The sequence below is a fragment of the Crocuta crocuta genome, unplaced genomic scaffold (assembly GCF_008692635.1).
Source record: "Crocuta crocuta isolate KB4526 unplaced genomic scaffold, BGI_CrCroc_1.0 scaffold186, whole genome shotgun sequence".
Lineage (NCBI taxonomy): Eukaryota > Metazoa > Chordata > Mammalia > Carnivora > Hyaenidae > Crocuta > Crocuta crocuta.
In genome coordinates, this window is record NW_027551569.1 from 7,474,939 (window position 1) to 7,496,046 (window position 21,108).

Sequence of the window (21,108 nt, forward strand, 5' to 3'; positions counted from 1 at the left end):
CATATTTTACATAATTATATAATTACATAACTTTAAACTTACATAATTTTAGATAAATTACATAATTTTACATAATTACATAATTTTAAAAAGCAACTCCTAAAAATCAAAAGCAAAATGTGTTCTTGAGGTGGTGGCATAATCGCACAGAAATAAATTATATCAAATGGTAATGTAATTTGGTCATAGATCCCTATTGGTATATATCCTAAGGGGGGAAGTGCCCCCTAAAATCTTAAACTGTTTCCACTAATCTATGTTGGTATTAGTTATTTTGTGACTGTTGATGCATTGAGGTTTGAAGCAATTACTCAATTATACTGATATCATTATGAACCAGAATTTCTGGTGAGAGAGAGAGACTCAGATCAAGTAAAAACCCTGTGCTGCTGCATATGAATTTATATTTCCTACCTCTGTACACTGAAAAGCCTTTGAAAGGACAAACTCAGTAGCACCACTACTACCAGATCATTTTTCTACAAAACCAGTTTTACTTTTGAGCTTCCTCACAATCAAGCGTGTGAGCTTTAAGGTCACAGAGCTGCTGATGGGACATATTCACTTACTCTTATTGTGTCTTAAATATCTGAGTTTGCCAGAAACCTGACCACCCAGTAAGTAAAAGTGTTAGTACCTAGATACTCACCAATTTTTCCTTCTCCTCTTTGGCTTTTTCCTTTGTTTCATTCAATTGCTGTTTCAGTTTTTCAATCTGTAGAAGTTGGAAATACCATCAGAAAGGTAAAAAACATCGTTCTGTATTTAAGTAGCCTAGTTTTCACATGATATTAAAACCAATAGGGTTGGAGAGGTAGATTACGGTGGAAAGAAAAGGGGGCATAGTTCCATGCCCTTAACTTGCTATTGCCAGTTTCCAAAACCTAGCTGTCATCAGAATTGCCTGGGTAACTATTTTTTTTTATTGTGGTAAAAACCACATATTTACCATCTGAACCATTTTTAAGTATACAGCTCAGTAGTGTTGCATAAATTCACATCATTGTGCAACAGATCTCTAGAATTTTTTCATCTTGCAAAACTAAAACTCTGTATCATAAAACACTACTTTCTTCTCCTACCTATCCCCCTGCCCTTTTGGCTTTTGACTGCTTCAGATACTTTGTATGAGTAGAATCATGTAGTTCGTTCTCTTGTGGCTGGCTTATTTCACTTAGCATAATGCCCTTGAAGTTCATCCATGTTGTAGTAGGTATATTGAATAACAGCAGCAAGAGTGGACATCTCTGTCTTGTTCCTGACCTGAGGGGGAAAGCTCTCAGTTTTTCCCCATTGAGGATGATATTAGCATGGGGTCTTTCACATACAGCTTTTATGATCTCGAGGTATGATCCTTCTATCTCTACTTTCTTGAAGGTTTTTATCAAGAAAGGATGCTGTATTTTGTCAAATGCTTTCTCTGCATCTATTGAGAGGATCATGTGGCTCTTGTCCTTTTATTGATGTGATGAATCACATTGTCTTGTGGATATTGAACCAGCCCTGCATCCCAGGTATAAATCCCACTTGGTTGTGGTGAATAATTTTTTCAATGTATTGTTGGATCTGGTTGGCTAATATCTTGTTGAAGATTTTTGCATCCACGTTCATCAGGGAAATTGGTTTATAGTTCTCCTTTTTAGTCTTTGGTTTTGGAATCGAGGTAATGCTGGCTTCATAGAAAGAGTTTGAAAGTTTTCCTTCCATTTCTATTTTTTGGAACAGCTTCAAGAGAATAGGTGTTAACTCTTCCTTAAATGCTTGGTAGAATTCCCCTGGAAAGCCATCTGGCCCTGGACTCTTGTTTTTTGGGAGATTTTCTTCTTTTTTAAAGTCTGCATAATATTGTATTATATGTGTATATCCATTTTCTATAACCATTCACCTGTCAGTGGACATTTGGGTTGCTTCCACCTTTTGACTGTGAACAGGGGTGCACAAATATCTTTTTAAGGTCTTGCTCTAAATTATTTTGGAAATACACCCAAAAGTGGATTCCTGGATCATGTGGTAATTCTAGTTTTAATTTTTGAGGAGCCTACATATTCTTTTCCATAATGGCTGCACCATTTTACATTCCCACCAACAATGCACAAGGGCTCCAATTTCTCTGCATCCTTCCCAATGCTTGTTATTTTCTATTCATCTGATAGTAGCCATCTCAATAGGTGTGAGGTGATATCTCACTGTAGTTTTGATTTGCATTTCTCTCATCTGGGTAACTTTTTTGAAAAAAGTTTCAAGAGTACAAAGAGTTCTCATATAGCTTTCACCCAATTTTTCCCATTTGCTTTACCACTCTATGTATGTATAGATAGATCTATCTAAAATATGAATATATAGATGATATACATTTTTTACTTTGTTTTCTGGACCATGTGAGAGTAAGTTTAAGACATAATGCCTCTTTACCCCTAAATACTTCAGAATGTATTTCCTAAGAAAAAATACATTCTTTTAATTAATTAATTAATTAATTAGGGGTGAGGGGTATAAGGAGAGAAAGAGAGAGAACCTTAAGCAGGCTCTACATGGGGCTGATCAGATCACGACCTGAGCTGAAATCAAGAGTCAGACGCTTAACCAACTGAGCCATGCAGTCGCCCTCAAATTCTTTTAGAAACATGGTAATCAAAATCAGAAAACTTAACATTGATATACTATTATTTCATCTATAGTCTATATACAAATTTTGCCAATTGTCCCAGTAGTGTCCTTTATTGCAACTTTTTTTTTTTTTGATCCAGGATATAATTCTCGATTGTGCATTACATTTAGTTGCCATATATACTAGTCTACTTTAATCTGGAACTGTTTCTCAGTGTTTGTCTTTTATGGCATCAACAGTTTTGCAGAATACCAGCCAGGGCTGAGGCTATCTGATGTTTCCCCATGAGCAGATTCAGGTTATGCATTTTTGGCAGGCATACACTGTCTAAGTGATGTATTCTTTTCAGTAAATTACATCATGAGGTGATTGATGTTAATTTTAATCAATTGGTTAAGATTGTATTTACTAGGTATCTCCTTTAAAATTTTTACAAAGTTATAGGGGCACCTGGGTGGCTAAGTCAGTTAAGCCTCTGACTTCGGCTCAGGTCATGATCTTATAGCTCGTGAGTTCAGGCCTCACTTTGGGCTCTGTGCTGACCGCTGAGAGCCTCCTTTGGATACGGTCTCCCTCTCTCTGCCCCTCCACTGCTCATACAGGCACTCGTTCTCTCTATATCAAAGAATAAAGAAACATTAAAAAAATAAATAAAAATAAAATTTTTACAAAGTTTTCCTCTTGTAATTAAGTAATTTACAATTTAAGGAAAGACATTTTGAGACTATGCAAATATCCTTCTGCCCATCAAACTTTCACCACTAGTTTTAGCATCCACTGATGATTTTTGATGGGATCAATTAATTCAATGGCACCAAATAGTGCCTTTTTTCATTCAACCATTCTTTGGAAATTTAGTAATTTACTATATTCTACTGTAAGGAAAATCTTTTCCTTCTCCCTTATTAATACATGTTTTTATTAGCAGTATGCAGTCATGGACATATTTTATTCAATGGATTATAATGTTTTACTGTCATTGTTTATTTTGATTGTCTCAGATTTGGCCAGTGGGAGCCCCTTCAAACTGGTTTCTGTTCCCTTTAATTTCTTTCTTTTTTTTTTTTTTTACAATTTTATTTTTAAGTAATCTCTACACCCAATGTTGGGCTTGAACTCACAACTCTGAGATCAAAAGTCACAACCCCAAGATCAAAAATCATATGCTCCACTAACTGAGCCAGCCAGGCACCCACCCTTTAATTTTTTTTTTTTTACTTACTTTCTTGCACAGATATTCCAGGCTCATCTTTTACTTTACCTGCTCCAGTCTTGGAATCAATCATTTGTCCAAAGATGCTAGTATGTTTTAGTAGGAAACCTGAGTAGCTTGTTTATTTATTTTTAAAGTTTATTTATTTTGAGAGAAAGGGTGGGGGAGAATCCCAAACAGACTCTGCACTATCAGCGCAAAGCCCAACGCAGGACAACGCAGGACTCGAAATCACAAACTGTGAGATCATGACCTGAGCCAAAACCAAGTAGACACTCAACCGACTGAGCCACTTTGACACCCCCTGAATAGCGTTTTAAACTAAAAACTCTTTAATGTGGTTATAGAATTAGAGAATACATAAGCGAAATATTGTTGTAATTAGACTAGCTTAAGGAAAACCTAAAAATTATAAAAGATAAATTGAGACAGTTTTAAGTCATTTAGGATAGGTGTGAAATATAATATTTATTTTGTGATTGAACAAAGCTTTAAATACAAAAACACACTCTTAAGGAAAATCTAATTTTGTTCAAGATATGTTTCCAAAACACATTTCATTTTCTTTTTGCTGTTGTTATTTGAGACAGACAGAGCATGAGCAGGGGACCAACATAGAGAGGGAGAGAGAGAATCCCAAGCTGACTCCACACTCAGCACAAAGCCTGACATGGGGCTCGATCCCACAACATCGAGATCACAACCTGAGCCCACATCAAGAGTTGGTCGCTCAACTGACCGAGCCACTAAGGCATCCCTCATTTCTATTGTTCCTATAACATGAAATATGGCTATAAACAGTTTACATAAAGCTTAATGACACATATCTAGGATATAGCAGAATGAGTAACAAAACTATAGAAGAGCTACTTAACTAGGATATATTGAATCTACTTTACTTCTTCCTCCCAAGGTAATCTCTTTGGTTTTAATAGTCATCCATAATTGTGAGAAAATTATGTTATTTACTATAGCCAGATCCTGACCTCTGATCCACAAAGGCAGATGAAAATCAGGAAAAATAGATGATACTCATAAATCAATATCAATTAGCTAATGTAGGCAACAAAGCTTCTATGTAATGAATTGGGAAAATTATTTCACCTAAAAAGTTATTTTAGAATAATACTTTATAGAAGACAATTTTAATAATACCTACTATTGAAAGAGTAATTTTAAAAATGGAAGTTGCCTAGGAAAGAAGGTAAAAAAAAAATAATAGTAATGCATAAAAATTATTTTAAATATATAAAATCAAAAGTTTAGTAGTCTGATTTCTGTAATATGCTTTCACTTTCATCTTGAACTTAGTTTTGATTGTTATTAACTTTTTCAAAGTATCAGTATACTCACAAGCCATTCATTCATGCATGCAAAATATTTTAATGAGTGGCTACTATTTACTAGGCCTACACTATGTGCTGGAGGTGTAGCACTGAATTAAAAAAAAAAAAAGACCCCAATTCTTTACTTCTGTGAAGTTTCATTCTAATCAGAAAAAGAGACAATAAACAAATACATAAATATCACACATATGACAGAAGATAGTAAATACTAGAGAAAATAAAACAAGGGATGTGGTTTTTAACTTTAAGGAAACTAGTGAGGAAAGGTGTCACTGAAAAGGTGGCATTTGAAAAAGCTACGGATTCATGAATTTCTATGTCATCCTTATGTTGGAGCCCAGCTTTGCATCACAGCAGCATTAGTTCCAATGTGTACTGAAGCAAATGCATAAACAATAAAGAATGAGTGAAGGATCATATAAAAGATGCTCGAATGACTAATAATCAGGAAAATATAAATTAAAGCAAGATACCCACTTATACCTGTAAAATTGAGCAAAAGCTAAGTAAAATATCAAGTGTTGACAAAAATGTGGTCAAACAGGACCTCACTTGTGACAGCATAAATTGGTGTAACCCCTTTGGAGCTCAATTTAAACTCTTGTGATCTTGAAACAATGCATAACCTCACAATGTAGTAATTTAACTTCTAAGTGTCCACTCCAGAGAAACTATCATGGACACAAGCAGACATTGAGAAGAATATTCGCCAAAGTCTATTTGTAATAATGAAAAAATGGTAGTTTGACTCACAGGGGAAATGGATAAATAAGTTTAGGTTTATTTATGTGCTGGAATATTACAAAGCAAATAAGAATGACAGAAAAAATAAAGCATGCTCATTATAAATTTTTATTTTTTTAAAACTTTTTCAATGTTTACTTATTTTTGAGAGAGGGAGACAGAGCATGAGCCAGGGAGGGGCAGAGAGAGAAGGAAACACATAATCTGAAGCAGTCTCCGGGCTCTCAGCTGTAGGCACAGAGCCTGACACGGGGCTTGAACTCATAAACCGCAAGATCATGACACGAGCTGAAGTTGGATGCTTAACCAACTGGGCCACCCAGGCACCGCAATGTAAATTTTTAAGAAATGAACTGAATTGGGGCACCTGGGTGGCTCAGTCGGTTAAGCATCCGACTTCAGCTCAGGTCATGATCTTGTGGTCTGTGGTTTCAAGCCCCGCATTGGGTTCTGTACTGGCAGCTCAGAGCCTGGAGCCTATTTCAGATTCTCTGTCTCCCTCTCTCTCTGCCCCTCCCCCGCTCGTGCTCTGTTTCTCGGTCTCAAAAAANAGACAATAAACAAATACATAAATATCACACATATGACAGAAGATAGTAAATACTAGAGAAAATAAAACAAGGGATGTGGTTTTTAACTTTAAGGAAACTAGTGAGGAAAGGTGTCACTGAAAAGGTGGCATTTGAAAAAGCTACGGATTCATGAATTTCTATGTCATCCTTATGTTGGAGCCCAGCTTTGCATCACAGCAGCATTAGTTCCAATGTGTACTGAAGCAAATGCATAAACAATAAAGAATGAGTGAAGGATCATATAAAAGATGCTCGAATGACTAATAATCAGGAAAATATAAATTAAAGCAAGATACCCACTTATACCTGTAAAATTGAGCAAAAGCTAAGTAAAATATCAAGTGTTGACAAAAATGTGGTCAAACAGGACCTCACTTGTGACAGCATAAATTGGTGTAACCCCTTTGGAGCTCAATTTAAACTCTTGTGATCTTGAAACAATGCATAACCTCACAATGTAGTAATTTAACTTCTAAGTGTCCACTCCAGAGAAACTATCATGGACACAAGCAGACATTGAGAAGAATATTCGCCAAAGTCTATTTGTAATAATGAAAAAATGGTAGTTTGACTCACAGGGGAAATGGATAAATAAGTTTAGGTTTATTTATGTGCTGGAATATTACAAAGCAAATAAGAATGACAGAAAAAATAAAGCATGCTCATTATAAATTTTTATTTTTTTAAAACTTTTTCAATGTTTACTTATTTTTGAGAGAGGGAGACAGAGCATGAGCCAGGGAGGGGCAGAGAGAGAAGGAAACACATAATCTGAAGCAGTCTCCGGGCTCTCAGCTGTAGGCACAGAGCCTGACACGGGGCTTGAACTCATAAACCGCAAGATCATGACACGAGCTGAAGTTGGATGCTTAACCAACTGGGCCACCCAGGCACCGCAATGTAAATTTTTAAGAAATGAACTGAATTGGGGCACCTGGGTGGCTCAGTCGGTTAAGCATCCGACTTCAGCTCAGGTCATGATCTTGTGGTCTGTGGTTTCAAGCCCCGCATTGGGTTCTGTACTGGCAGCTCAGAGCCTGGAGCCTATTTCAGATTCTCTGTCTCCCTCTCTCTCTGCCCCTCCCCCGCTCGTGCTCTGTTTCTCGGTCTCAAAAAAAAAAAAAAAACTATTAAAAAAATGAACTGAATCATAATTTTAATAAATATACCACAAAAACATAATGTTGAGTAAAAAAATGAGTTGAGAATGTATGATACATAGTTAAAGTACAAAACCATACTTGAGAATGAGCACACCATCCTCAGCATGGTAGAAATTCCCTTGGGTCTCCATGAGGCTCATAGAGGCAAATAAGAAAGAGAGGAATTTGGAATTACTCCTAAATTCCACTTTAACATCCACTAGCTGTGTGACTTTGGGCAAGTTACCATTCTGAGAGTCAATTTGTAAATGAGAATGACAATATTGTAGCTACATGGAGTTATTAAACCCTAACATAGTGCCTGGCATAAAATAGGGGCTCTGAAATATTGGTTCCTTTCACTTTTCTTTCCAGATCTAAAATAATAGCTTTATCCTCAACACTGAGAGTACAGAAAGATAAATTCAAGATTCAACTGGTTAAAAAAAGGAGATTCAACTTGCTGGGTTTATAATGATGTGATCATGGATTATCAGTGAATTCCTCTACAAATCATTGAAAGTATTTATCAATATAAAAACCGCATAGGTCATATGTTGTTCTTCTTAAAATAAAATGGATCATAATGTTCCCATATGACCATCAATCTTTGTTTCAGACAAGAAAACAAAGGGACAAGGGCTGAAAATAAGAACAGTCAATTCTAACAGTAAAGTCACTTTGAAATAGCATCCTGCTTCAAATTTAACAGAAGTAGTTATTGAGGCTCAGGAGGATTTCTACCTACGTACCATATTATCTTTCTCCTGATCCTGCTTCTTCAGGTAATTTAATACAGACATTGTGTCTTTCTCCATTTTATACTGCTGTCTCTTTAAGTCCTCATTACTTTTTGCCAGTCTCCGGGAAGTATCACGATACTCAATCCTAGAGAGTTCTGTGACTTCCAGCCTGGCCTCCCAGAGGGAGGCATTGGCCTTGGCTCTGTCCACTACAGATTCATCAGCTTTTATTATCTTCCTGCATGGGAAGAGGACATTGAGAGCATATAACAATTACTCTATTAGAGTTATACCTTTCTCTTTTATTACTTTTTGTTTTGCTTCACATTGCTTGGCACATATGAGCAAATATTGTTGGATAAATGAGTTAATGGGAAATACATATTTACTTGATAAGGGAGTTAATTGGGTGACTCTTCTTGGACTAGGGGAGCTTTGGAGCATAACTCTAAAAGACTGGAAAAACAAAGAGGAAAGGCATGGTAAGTCAAATTCATTTCATAAATCTTTCACATCTTTTCATTTACTTTAAATTTTTTTTTAACTTTACTATTGAGAGAAAGCACAAGCTGGGGAGAGGCAGAGAAGAAAGGGGGACACAGAATCTGAAGCAGGCTGTGGGCTCTGAGCTGTCAGCACAGAGCCTGACGTGGGGCTCAAACCCACAGACTACGAGTTCATGACCTGAGCCAAAGTCAGACACCTAACTGACTGAGCCACCCAGGCACCCCTAAAAAATTTTTTTTGTTTATTTTGAGAGAGAGAGAAACAGTGTGAGTGGGGAAGGGGCAGAGAGAGAGTGAGAACTCATGAACTATGAGATCTTGACCTGAGCCGAAACCAAGAATCAGTTGCTTACCTGACTGAACCACCCAGGTGCCCCTTACTCCTTTTTCTCATATTTGAAATGTCTTTTCTATACCTACTCACCCAGTTTTAGACTTTGGTTCTTGCTACTGCAAATCCACTACCTTAGTTCCCCTTCTGTATGATGATACATTCATGGTGTAACTGTAACTTTAAGACCCTTCTTTGTTCTTTAATCTTCCACCCACCCAAATCTAGTTTTGGGGGTGTTGTAGGTTGTTTTTTGGGGGGATTTTCAGGCTAGACCTTTGACAAAAGATCAAGTCACTAGAACAAATATGTTAAATACTTTTATCAGCTGGTGCCACATGCACCAGGCTTCAAGGATGGCTAAGAAACAAACCATAATTATTATACGAGGTAATTTTAAAATAATAATAAAGTATGGCTTCAAGATTAAAGTGATCAATCTATGTCTTCAAAGATTAAAGTGATCAAGGGAGAGTTTACTTTCAAGTAAAGAGTTGTTGTACAACGAATGACAAAACAATATCCCTTATATATAGTAGGCACTGGATACATAAATATTCAGGTAATAAGTAAGAATTCACCTGGGGGCATCTGAGTGGCTCAGTCAAATGTCTGACTCCCGATTTCAGCTCAGATCATGATCTCATGGTTCGTATTTTCAAACCCTGCATGGGCTCTGCTCTAACGAAGTGCAGAGCCTGGTTGAGATTCTCTCTCTTAATCCCCTCTTTACCCCTCCCCAACTTGTATGTGTGTACACATGTGCTCTCTCAAAATAAGTAAACTTAAAAAAATTTTTTTCACCTGTATTTGAATGCTAAATATTTTCACATATAGGTATGTGTGGACCTTTCTATAGTATCACCCTCCAACCCCAACCCTCAACTCCTGGTTCTCCATCCCTTTTCAGTCCACTGTTCTCTTCAAATTAGGGCCAGCCCCACCTCCAGCTCCCTAGCTTGTTATAGCTTTGACCTCCCTTTAAATCACAGCATGATTTAGGCAGTAGTGATAGACTACGTTGGTATATTCATCCAATTGCTTCCTGAAGGTTATCAGGTCTAAGCTGCACAGAGCAGTTGATGCAGATAGGATTTCTCATCAGAGAACCACTAATACTGACTGTAAAAACAAAGCAGAGTGTCTCAAACTATGAGTCATGGAAATATCCAAGCAATAAGAGGTCTGTTACCCTCAATGTTCCTCACTGCTGACAGATGTACTATAGATGAATGGTCAAAAATAGAAAACATATTCTAGTGAGTTCCAAGAATTTGAGAATGTGATAAGCCCTTGGCACTTTTATTTAAATTTTTTTTATTTTTAAATTTTATTTATTTATTTTTAAAATTTTTACATTTATTTATATTTTTAGAGACAGAGAGAGACAAAGGATAAGCGGGGAACAGGCAGAGGGAGGGAGACACAGAATCCGAAGCAGGTTCCAGGCTCTGAGCTGTCAGCACAGAACCCAACGTGGGGCTTGAACCCACAACCATGAGATCATGACCTGAGCTGAAGTCGGCCGCTCAACTGACCGAGCCACCCAGGTGCCCCTAAAAAAAATTTTTTTAATGTTTATTTTATTTTTGAGCAAGAGAGACAGAGCACAAGAAGGGGAGAGGCAGAAAGAGAGGGAGACACAGAATCCAAAGCAGCTCCAGGCTCTGAGCTGTCAGCAGAGAGTCCAATGCAGGGCCTGAATTCACAGACTACAAGATCATGATCTGAACCAAAGTCAGATGTTTAACCAACAACCACCCAGGCATCCCTATTTTTTTTTTAATTTTTAAATTTTATTTGCGAGAGAGAGAGAACATGTGTGTGCACGTGAGCAGGGGAGAGGGGCAGGAGGAGAGAATCTTAAGCAGGCTTTATGCTCAGCACGGAGCACGATGTGGGGCTAGATCCCACAACCCTGGGATCATGACCTAAGCCAAAATCAAAAGTTGACTCTCAACCACTGAGCCACCCAGGTGTCCCATCCCTTGGCACTTTTAAAAGTGCCCAGACTACCCAATTATGTAAAAAAGAAAAAAGAAAGAACACTGTAGAATACTCATATTAATACATGGAGTGGGGGAGCTACAAATAAATATGTCCAGTGGGACATATTTTAGAAAGAAGAAAAAGAGGAGCGCCTGGGTGGCTCAGTTGGTTAAGCGTCCAACTTCAGCTCAGGTCATGATCTCATGGTTCATAGGTTCGAGCCCTGTGTCGGGCTCTGTGCTGACAGCTAGCTCAGAACCTAGAGCCTGTTTCAGATTCTGTATCTCCCTCTCTCTCTGACCATCCCCTGCTCGCTCTCATTCTCTCTCTCAGAAATAAAACATTAAAAAAAAAAAAAAAGAAAAAGAACATCCCAAAATGATAGTAGTGGTTATCTTCAGATAATGCAATTACAGGTGATTTTTGTTTTCTGCCTTGACTATCCACACTTCCTAAACTTTCTGTACTGAGTACCTGTTACTATCTTAAACAAATTACTTTATAAGCTTTACAAGTTTGGAGGATTCCCTAATGGTCCCATACATAGTGATGCTGGACACCATGCATGATTCCAACAAACCACTAGTCACTCAACAGATCTAGTGGCAATCCAGCAGCAACCCCAAGCCCGCAAAGTTAGGTGCTAGAGCAATACCTACTTCAGGAATTCTGATCAGTTTGGGGAAATCTGAACAATTACCCAATTTGGTCAAATCTTTTAGCTTTTCCTTTGAACCAAAAGGAATCCTTCAAAAGGCCCAAGGAACTACTTCAATCACCCAGGGATTCTCTAGATGTTCAAGATATTCTCAACAACAAAGCAGGGATCTCTCAGGCTACTGCCAAAAACCAACAAAACAAAACAAACCCAGAGCATAGCTCCTGTGGAAAAAAGAGAAGATTCAAGTTGAAGTGCACATAAGCAGACACTTTAATTTGTTTATGTAACAAATAATAAGCATCTACTATGTTTCAGGCTTTCTGCTAGGTGCTGGAGATGTGGTGAATGATGCTTAGTGCCTAGTCTAGAGAAGCTTATAGTCTTTTTTTCTTCATTTTTTAAAAGTTTATTTATTTTGAGGGGCGCCTGGGTGGCTTAGTCGGTTAAGCGTCCGACTTTTGCTTAGGTCATGATCTCGCGGTTTGTGGGTTCGAGCCCCGCATCGGGCTCTGTGCTGACTGCCAGCTCAGAGCCTGGAGCCTGTTTCAGAGTCTGTATCTCCCTCTCTCTCTGACCCTCCCCTGTTCACGCTGTCTCTCTCTATCCTAGAAATAAATTTAAAAAAATATTTAAAAAAAAGTTTATTTTGAGAGAAAGTGTGAATAGGGGAGGGGCAGAGACAGAGGGAGAAAGAGAGAATCCCAAGCAGGCTCTCCACTGTCAGCAAAGAGCTCCAAGTCAAGAGCTTGTGAACTCAAGAACTGTGAGATCATGACCTGAGCTTAAGTCAGACGCTTAAATGACTGAGCCACCCAGAGGTCCCAAGAGAAGCTTATAGTCTTGAGCAGGGGTTCCCAGTCATGGCACTACTGACATCCTGAGCCAAAAGATTCTTTGTTTAAGGTGCAGGTGGGGGCTGTCCTGTGCATTGCAGGATATTTACTAGTATCCTTAGTCTCTACCTACTAGATGCGGGTAGCACACAAAAAAAATCCCTAGATGTGACAATCAAAAATGTCTCTAGATAGTGCCAAATGTCCTCTGGAGCCAAAATCACCCCTAGTTGAGAACCACTGTTCTAGAGGAGTACTGTCCAATAGAAGTTTCTGTGGTGATGGAAATGTACTATACCTAGGCTGTCCCAATACAGTCAGCAGTAGCCTACTGAGCATATAAAACGTGGCCAATTATGGATCTGCATTTATTTTAATTAATTTTAGTTTAGTAGCCACACATGGTTGATCACTACCCTAATGGACGGCGCTGGTCTAGAAGACATTCGATATACTAAGAAATGTTATCCTGACCTTTGACCTTCACTTCTAGTGTCAGAACTAATCCTTCCTCCTCATTCCCACACCTTTTTCTCTCTACTAGCACCCATCTATTTCTTTTTTTTTTAATAGTTTATTTTTGAGACAGAGCATGAGTGGGGGAGAGGCAGAGAAAGAGGGAGACACAGAATCCGAAACAGGCCCGCTCGAACCCACGAACCGTTGAGATCTGACCTGAGCCAAAGTCTGACGCTTAACCAACTGGGCCACCCAGGCGCCCCAGCACCCATCTGCTTCATTTGGTCTTCTACTCTGTTCTTTGGGAATGTATCTGCCTTCACCGTTAATGTATTACTCATAGGCAGGGGCTGTGTCTAAATTTTTCAAGGTCCCAAATCTCACATTCCATTGTCTAGGTTGAAGTAGTATGGTTTGGCATGCATTTGGGTAATTTCTAAACAATGAGGGCTGTCCTTTTCAGAAGCGGAGACAGCAAGAGGAGGGTAGTTAGCCAGCTGGCCAGCCTCAGCGTGCAGCCAGCTCCAGGCTCCGAATCTTCTTAACAGGGTAGGCCCAGGAAGAGGGAATCCCAGGGTAGCTTCTCCTTACTTCTTGTCTTTGCTTTTGTTCTTGCCTTTCTTTTTGTCCTTTCTCTTAGACGGCATCTTGGCTTCACCAGGCACCCCACTGTAGTCGACGTTTCTCTGCAGCCACCCGGCCGGCTCCGTTTCTAAGGAAACCAGCACGCCCGGCGGGTAACGTTCCGTCGCAGCCNGGTTGCCTCACGCCACAGCCAGCGTGGCCTCAGCCGCCCTGCTCTGCCTCAGCCTCTCCCGAAGCTGCGCTGACTCTTGGTTTCCTTATCCCACTCCTGGCTTCTAACTGACTAATTTTGTAAGGGACGGCGCCTCCAGCAGTCTTCCGAGACCAAACACATTTTGATGAGCCCGAGGGCGGTGGTAGGGAGTGAGGCTTGCATAGTGCTTTCACTTGGGGTGGGAGAGGCTCCGGCGAGGAGAAAAGTGCTGTCACCTGGGATGGGAGAGGCTGCAGGGCCACGAGGAGAGCTCGGGGGTCAGGCCCTCGGCCCCGTTCCGTCCCGTTTGCCCGAAGCTCCCCACCCAGAACGGCCCTTAATTCCCACTTTGATGCTTGACTCGTCCGCAGCCCGGTTTTCTGCAGGTTGCCTCAAGTTGGAACCTCTTGCCTTTTGGTGTTTTTACCCCGCTGGGCACACGTATGAAAAGGAATACTCAAAAGTATTCTCCTTTTCCAGAGGAGGAGCTTTGTAATTACGCCTTCGTTCAGTGGGTTAGACTTTGAGGACGATCGGGAATTCTGGGTGCCAGGACAATGGTTAGGAAACTTGTGACGGAAGCTCTGCTCTGCGTTATTCTTCATTTCAACTTGAATTTAGTTTTTTTTAAAAAAACTTTGTGCATCTTCCCTCTCCATTTCTTTAGGGAGAACTTAATCTCCACCTCTTCAGAGGTCTTTGGCCTAATGTCCCCCTCCTCTTTTTTTTTTATCTTTGATAATGTAGTTTCAGCTTTTGAATTTTGTGGCTAGAGGGAATATGCTGATTTGCAATGAGCGCTAAAAATCTTTTTAAATGTTTTTATTTTTTATTTTAAAGTGAGAGTGAGAGCGAGAGTGGGAGAGGGGCAGAGAGAGAGGGAGATGGAATCCAAGCCGGCTCCAAGCTTTGAGCTGTCCCCGCAGAGCCCAATGGTCAGGTGGGGGGCGGGTAGTACTCAAACTCAGAAACTGTGAGATATGACCTGAGCTGAAGTCAAACGTTTAACCGACTGAGGCACCCAGGCGCCCTGAAAATCATTTTGGACCTACTGTGTGTTAGGATGATCTTAGCTTACTTTTTTTTGAGTATGGTTGACTCGCAGTGTTGCATTAGTTTCAGGTGATTTCACTTTCTCTGGGCGTTCTGCTCACGGGAAGTGTAGCTACCATATGTCACTATGATGCTATTACAGTATCATTGGCTATATTTCCTATACCTTAATTTGTTCCCTAAGTCCCTTTTATTCCAGTGATTTACTCATTCCACAACTGGAAGCCTGCATCTCCCACCCCCCTTCACTTGTTTTGCCCAACCTCGACCGCCTGCTCTTTGGTAGCTTACTGTTATTTTTGGTGCGTTTTCTGTTTGTATGTCACACTCTGGTGGGTTCTTGGTAGAATCACCATACATTGAAGGGGTTTCCTCTGATATGGAATCCATAAAGTTAGGATGAGTTGTCTAAGGTTCTCGAAATGCACCCTGTTGATAACCTGCAGAAAACAGAGGTTAGGGCATCTTCTATCACAGCCTGTATATTTGGAATTCATTCTAAAAATTGGTTACTATACAATATGCAAGTCAGTCCAGGACTTTCCTTATTTGAACACAGGTCTATAGACTCATTTATAAGATGAAAATTTGATTGTAATGAGATTTCTTGATACACACACTTTAGTTGCATGTACTTTGTAGTTATTTAATCATACAACATTTTTATTAACCATAAGTTTGATTTGTAGTTAAAACTATTGTGATACAAATATGGCTAAGAGAAAGGCCCATATTTGTAAGTGGTTGTAGAATCTACAGTCTTCTGAACTCCACATTCTCTGCCAAAGAACTTGATGTTATTCAGTCATCTATTAGTAAGAAACATCTGTGGATACAGATAGTAGAGTAGGAAGTTGCTATTTAGCAGTTTATCTGGTAGTATTCCATACTTAGTGATAGGTAGGTTTACTGTGAAGTTTCAGGATTATCTTGCTGAATAAATTTTCTTTGTTTTATTTTTTAGAATACTAATGCTTTTAAAACTTGAAATAGTCCACTTAATGTTTTGTTGACTTGGCTTAACAATTCTTTTTTCCCTCAGTTTGCATAGTTCTTGCTCAGCACAGAAGTGTGGAGTGTCTCGGCTGAATCCTCATGCAGACAAGATCATTATGGTCCTGGTAGGTTGGACAAGTATCCTGATAAAAGGTAACATCTCTGCTACCTTAAAGCTATTAATGTACTTCATATGTTTCTGGGTGGTTTTTGTTGTTTTTCTTTCTGAATTGGAGTCTCTGTCTTTACCAAATGATAACTTTTCTCTTGTAATATTGATTGTAATATCAAGTGTGGAGTTGTTAAAGAAAAAAAAGCGCCAAATAACAGGACTAGATATCAAAATATATAGTATTTCTAATTTTTTCTTCTAGTAGTTCCCAAATAGGGTTTACTCCGTAAAGTCCTCTGTGGTTTTACTCTGGTTTAGCCTGAAGACCCAAGTTTCTACTCCTAAATCATCCTTGAAATCACCTGATAGCAGATGCGACTCCATAGGTGGGAGTAGGTGAAGAAACAGCTTTTGATTTTATTTTCACTTAGCATTTAGAATCATGCATAAATCTGTTATCCAAACTATATCTGAAGTGACTGGTCAGTATTTCTGAATATCATGGAAAGTGAGTTACTCTCATCTTTTTTATTGCATGTTGTACAAATACAGAATTCTATTAAGTAGGTATTGTGATATGGACTAGCTCACATCCTTGCAGGGGATAAGGAATCCTTGAGATCAAAGATTTACTGTTACCAATTTTAAAATGTTTCATTTTGTTTTTTTACCTTTGACGTTTAGTTTTATACGAAATGTGTTGCCATAGAATTATTACCACTGGCAGTTTATTTGCAAACTACCCAGTTTTCATTAGTTGTCCATTCTGACAAAGCCATTACAGAGGACTAAAAGTTCTCTCTCTGAGAAAAATGACACACCCAAATTTCAGGCTTACTTATCTGCACTTTGATTTCATGGTTCTGTCAGATGTTCATTTAAGAAATGTTTAATAACAGGGTGCCTGGGTGGCTCAGTCCATTAAGCATCTGACTTCAGCTCAAGTCATGATCTCACAGTTTGTGGGTTTGAACCCAACATCGGGCTCTGTGCTGACAGCTCGGAGCCTGGAGCCTGCTTTGGATTCATTCTCTCTCTCTCTCTCTGTCTCTCTCTCAAAAATAAATAAACATTAGAAAAAAGAAAGAAACACTTAAGGAGGAGGTGCCTTGTTGGCTCAGTCAATACAGCATGTAACTCTTGGTCTCAAGGTTGTAATTTGAGCCCCACGTTGGATGTACAGCTAACTTAAAAATAAAATCTTAAAAGAGAGAAATGTTTAGTGAGCACCAACTTGAATACCACAGTACCTGATAGCTTGAGGGCTACAAGCCTTCAGGTGGCTAACAGGTGTATAAAGTAGTGACCTGAACACTGATCTCTGAGAGTACAAAACTTCATTGGCACTTATATACAGTTAACAATAAAAAAAAACCCAAGCAATGATGGATAAGGGGGGCATGGACAATAAGTGTTGTAGGAATTTGGTGGTATGAAAGATTGTTATATTCAGAGAAACTTTGCAGAAGGAGGTGGGCTGAAAAGAAGAGGGAAGGCTTTCTGGAAAGGTAGAATCAATCATATGAGCAAAATTCAATGTGTATTAGAGACAAGGATGTATTTAACTAGAACAGTGGTTCCCAAAGTGTGGTCCGTGGAGGAGTAGCATCAGCATCACCTGGGAATTTGTTACAAATTAGAAATGGAAGTTCTCAGGCCCCACTTGAGACCTGTTGAATCAGAATGGGCAGTGAGGCCCACCAGTCTGTGTTTTAACAAGCCCTCCAGGTGGTTCTGATAAAGCCTAAAGTTTGAAAACTAGACTAGAGCAGAGGGTTCTTGTTTGAAAATAGTGGGCGGGGGCACCTGGGTGGCTCAGTCAGTTAAGCGTCTGGCTTCACATCAGGTCATGATCACACGGTTGGTGGGCTGAAAAGAAGAGCCCCGTGTCGGGCTCTGTGCTGATGGCTAGCTCAAAGCCTGGAGCCTGTTTCAGACTCTGTGTCTCCCTCCCTCTCTGACCCTTCCCTGCTCATGGGGTCTCTGACTCTCTCTCTCTCTCTCAGAAATAAATAAAACATTAAAAAAAAATTTTTTTTAAAAGAAAGAAAATAGTGGGCAAAAAACTGGTAAGGACGCCTGGGAATTCACAGTGACAGACTTCAAATGTTAGGTAGGGAGTTTGTCCTTTATCCTACAGAGCAGAGTCACCAACTTGTAACCTGAAGGCTGAATTTGGCTCATAGATATGTTTTGCCTGGTTTCCACAGTGGCTTTTGGGTTTTTTTAAATATTTAATTGAAATTAGTTGTCACTGTTTAAAGACCAAATTCTACAAAGAAACCTGTACTCTCGGGGCATCTGGGTGGCTCAGTCAGTTAAACGTTCGACTTCAGCTCAGGTCATGATCATGTGAGTTCGAGCCCCACATCGGGCTCTGTGCTGACAGCCAGCTCAGAGCTGGGAGCCTGTTTCAGATTCTGTGTCTCCCTCTCTCTCTGCCCCTCCCCTGCTCACGCTGTCTTTCTCTCTCTCTCAGATAAATAAAAAACATTAAAAAAAAAAAATCTGTACTTTCAGCTTATCTTAAAAATCAGAAGACCTGGCAGTACTGGACCTATCTTTAATTGTGGCAGCAATTTGTGGCAGCAGCAAGCAACTGCCAGCTTAGGTGAGATATGTACTCTCTAGTTTGTCATTGTCCCCCACCACTTCCTGTTGGTTTATAACTTTACTCACTTATATTTCCTGCTTGGCCCCAGTAAGTATTTAGATATTTGAGTTTGTACCTTCCGTTATACACAGTAGGAAATTGATGAAAGTTTTAAAGAGAGGAGGGGAGCCTGGGTGACTCAGTCAGTTGAGTATATGACTCTTGATTTTGGCTCAGGTCATGATCCCAGGGTCATGGGATTGAGTCCCAAGTTGGGCTTCTCTCTCTCCTCTCCTCTTCTCTCTCTCTCTCTCTCTCTCTCTCTCTCTCTTTCTGATCCTCTTCCCTACTCATGCACTCTCTCTGAAAATAAAAGAGAGTGAGGTGATTTATGTATTCATTAATTCATTCAACAAACATTGGTTAATTAAACATATATGCCAGGTTGGATAGTGTTCAAAGATCAGTGAATTCCTGACATGCTGTGGGTTAAAATCTAGTGGGAAGATGATGAAAACAACATTTTAGGAAAACATTGGCATATATTTGAGAACAGAGACATTGGTGATTGGAAGATGACTTAAGAAGCTGTCATAGTCCAAATATGAAGTAATAAAGGCCAGAATTTAGATATTAACAGGAGGACTAGGAAAAGAAAAGAGATGAGAAGGTTGTTGCAAAGGAAAATCACCAGTTCTTCATGATAGATTGGAATATAGAAGGTATGAGAGAGAAGAATTCAAAGATGATGAGGATTTTGAGTTGTGAATTAGGAAATTTGTGATGCTACTAACAAAAGGAAATAAGAGAATCCATTTAACCCTCTCTATGTATATGGGGCAAGGGTGCCAAGGAAAGGGGGCATTTGGAGATGCCAGTTTGAAGTGTCTCTTGTTTTGAGTTTAGTGTATTGACATACACACAATATTAAGTGGGTTTTTTTTAAAATGTTTTTTATGTATTTCTGAGAGAGAGAGAGAGACAGACAGCGTGAGCAGGGGAGGGTCAGAGAGCGAGGGAGATACAGAATCGGAAGCAGTCTCCAGGCTCTTAGCTAGCCATCAGCACAGAGCCCGATGCAGGGCTCAAACCCACAAACCTCGAGATCATGACCTGAGCTGAAGTCAGATGCTTAATGGACTGAGCCACCCAGGTGCCCCAATATTAAGTGTTTTTAAAGGGAAAACTTCATTGAAATGTGAAGATTGCATACTTAAATTCTTCTTTAAAAAATATGTGTTTTTGTGAGAGCACATGGCGGGAAGGGGCAGAGCGGGGGAGACAGAGGATCTGAAGCNTGTTTTTTATGTATTTCTGAGAGAGAGAGAGAGACAGCGTAGGCAGGGGAGGGTCAGAGAGCGAGGGAGATACAGAATCGGAAGCAGGCTCCAGGCTCTTAGCTAGCCATCAGCACAGAGCCCGATGCAGGGCTCAAACCCACAAACCTCGAGATCATGACCTGAGCTGAAGTCAGATGCTTAATGGACTGAGCCACCCAGGTGCCCCAATATTAAGTGTTTTTAAAGGGAAAACTTCATTGAAATGTGAAGATTGCATACTTAAATTCTTCTTTAAAAAATATGTGTTTTTGTGAGAGCACATGGCGGGAAGGGGCAGAGCGGGGGAGACAGAGGATCTGAAGCAGGCTTTACACTGACAGGCTGACAGCAGTGAACCTGATGTGGGGCTTGAACCCACGAATTGCGAGATCATGTCCTGAGCCAAAGTCAGAGGCTCAACTGACTTGAGCCACCCAGGTGCCCCAAGATTGCATGTTTAGAAGTAGATATCACTCATTCCATCCAAGAGCATATTGGGGGAAGTTTAAGTTATAGTCAACAAAATGCATGAAGACCTTTCTTGAAAATGTTTGCTTTGGCGGCCCTATATTTTTAACCTTGTTTGAATCCTCTCTTGAATGTATACTTTTCAGATTTATGTTGCATAGGTAAGTTTCACCTTCTGGAAGAATGGAAGATACTGTATAAATTCAAAGCTTAAAAATGTATTCTGAGTATCAGTACTACCCTTAAGAGTTTAAGTCATAATTGGCTGTATACCCATGAGATCTCCCAAGAATGAATTGTAATAAATATTGCTCCATTAAAATAGTAGCCAATGTGATTCTTCTTATGATCTTATATTTGGTTCTATCTGCCTTTTTTTTTTTTTAAGTAACCTGTGCCCAATGTGGGTCTTGAACTCACCACCCTGAGCCACCAGACACCTCCCATATGCTTTTTTATAAAAAGTTTTTATTGGGGTATCTGGGTGGTCAGTAGGTAAGCGTCTGACTCTTGATATTGGCTCAGGTCATGATCTTGCTGTCCTGGAATCAAGCCCATGTCAAGCTCTGAGAATTGAGTACAGAACCCGCTTGGTATTCTCTCTCTCCCTCTCTGTCTGCTCCTCCCCTGCTCACGTGCACT

At 39.6% G+C, this 21,108-nt stretch overlaps 2 protein-coding genes across 5 annotated transcripts in view; one reads left to right on the plus strand and one right to left on the minus strand.

Moving 5' to 3' along the window:
* BBOF1 (basal body orientation factor 1) overlaps positions 1–13,883 on the minus strand; it is a 54,464-nt gene extending 40,581 nt beyond the window's left edge. For all 3 annotated transcript variants that reach the window (XM_077750770.1, XM_077750769.1, XM_077750768.1), the window contains exons 1-3: positions 13,739–13,883; positions 8,378–8,606; positions 650–715 (exon numbers count right to left, since the gene is read on the minus strand). In XM_077750770.1, the coding sequence (XP_077606896.1) occupies positions 650–715; positions 8,378–8,606; positions 13,739–13,794 (351 nt within the window). In that variant the 5' untranslated portion in view covers positions 13,795–13,883. The remainder of the gene's footprint in view (positions 1–649; positions 716–8,377; positions 8,607–13,738) is intronic.
* Positions 13,884–13,930: 47 nt separating this feature from the next.
* Positions 13,931–21,108, plus strand: part of ENTPD5 (ectonucleoside triphosphate diphosphohydrolase 5 (inactive)) — a 44,535-nt gene continuing 37,357 nt past the window's right edge. For both annotated transcript variants that reach the window (XM_077750687.1, XM_077750689.1), the window contains exons 1-3: positions 13,931–14,023; positions 16,021–16,127; positions 18,607–18,697. The gene's annotated coding sequence lies outside the window, so the exon portion shown is untranslated. The remainder of the gene's footprint in view (positions 14,024–16,020; positions 16,128–18,606; positions 18,698–21,108) is intronic.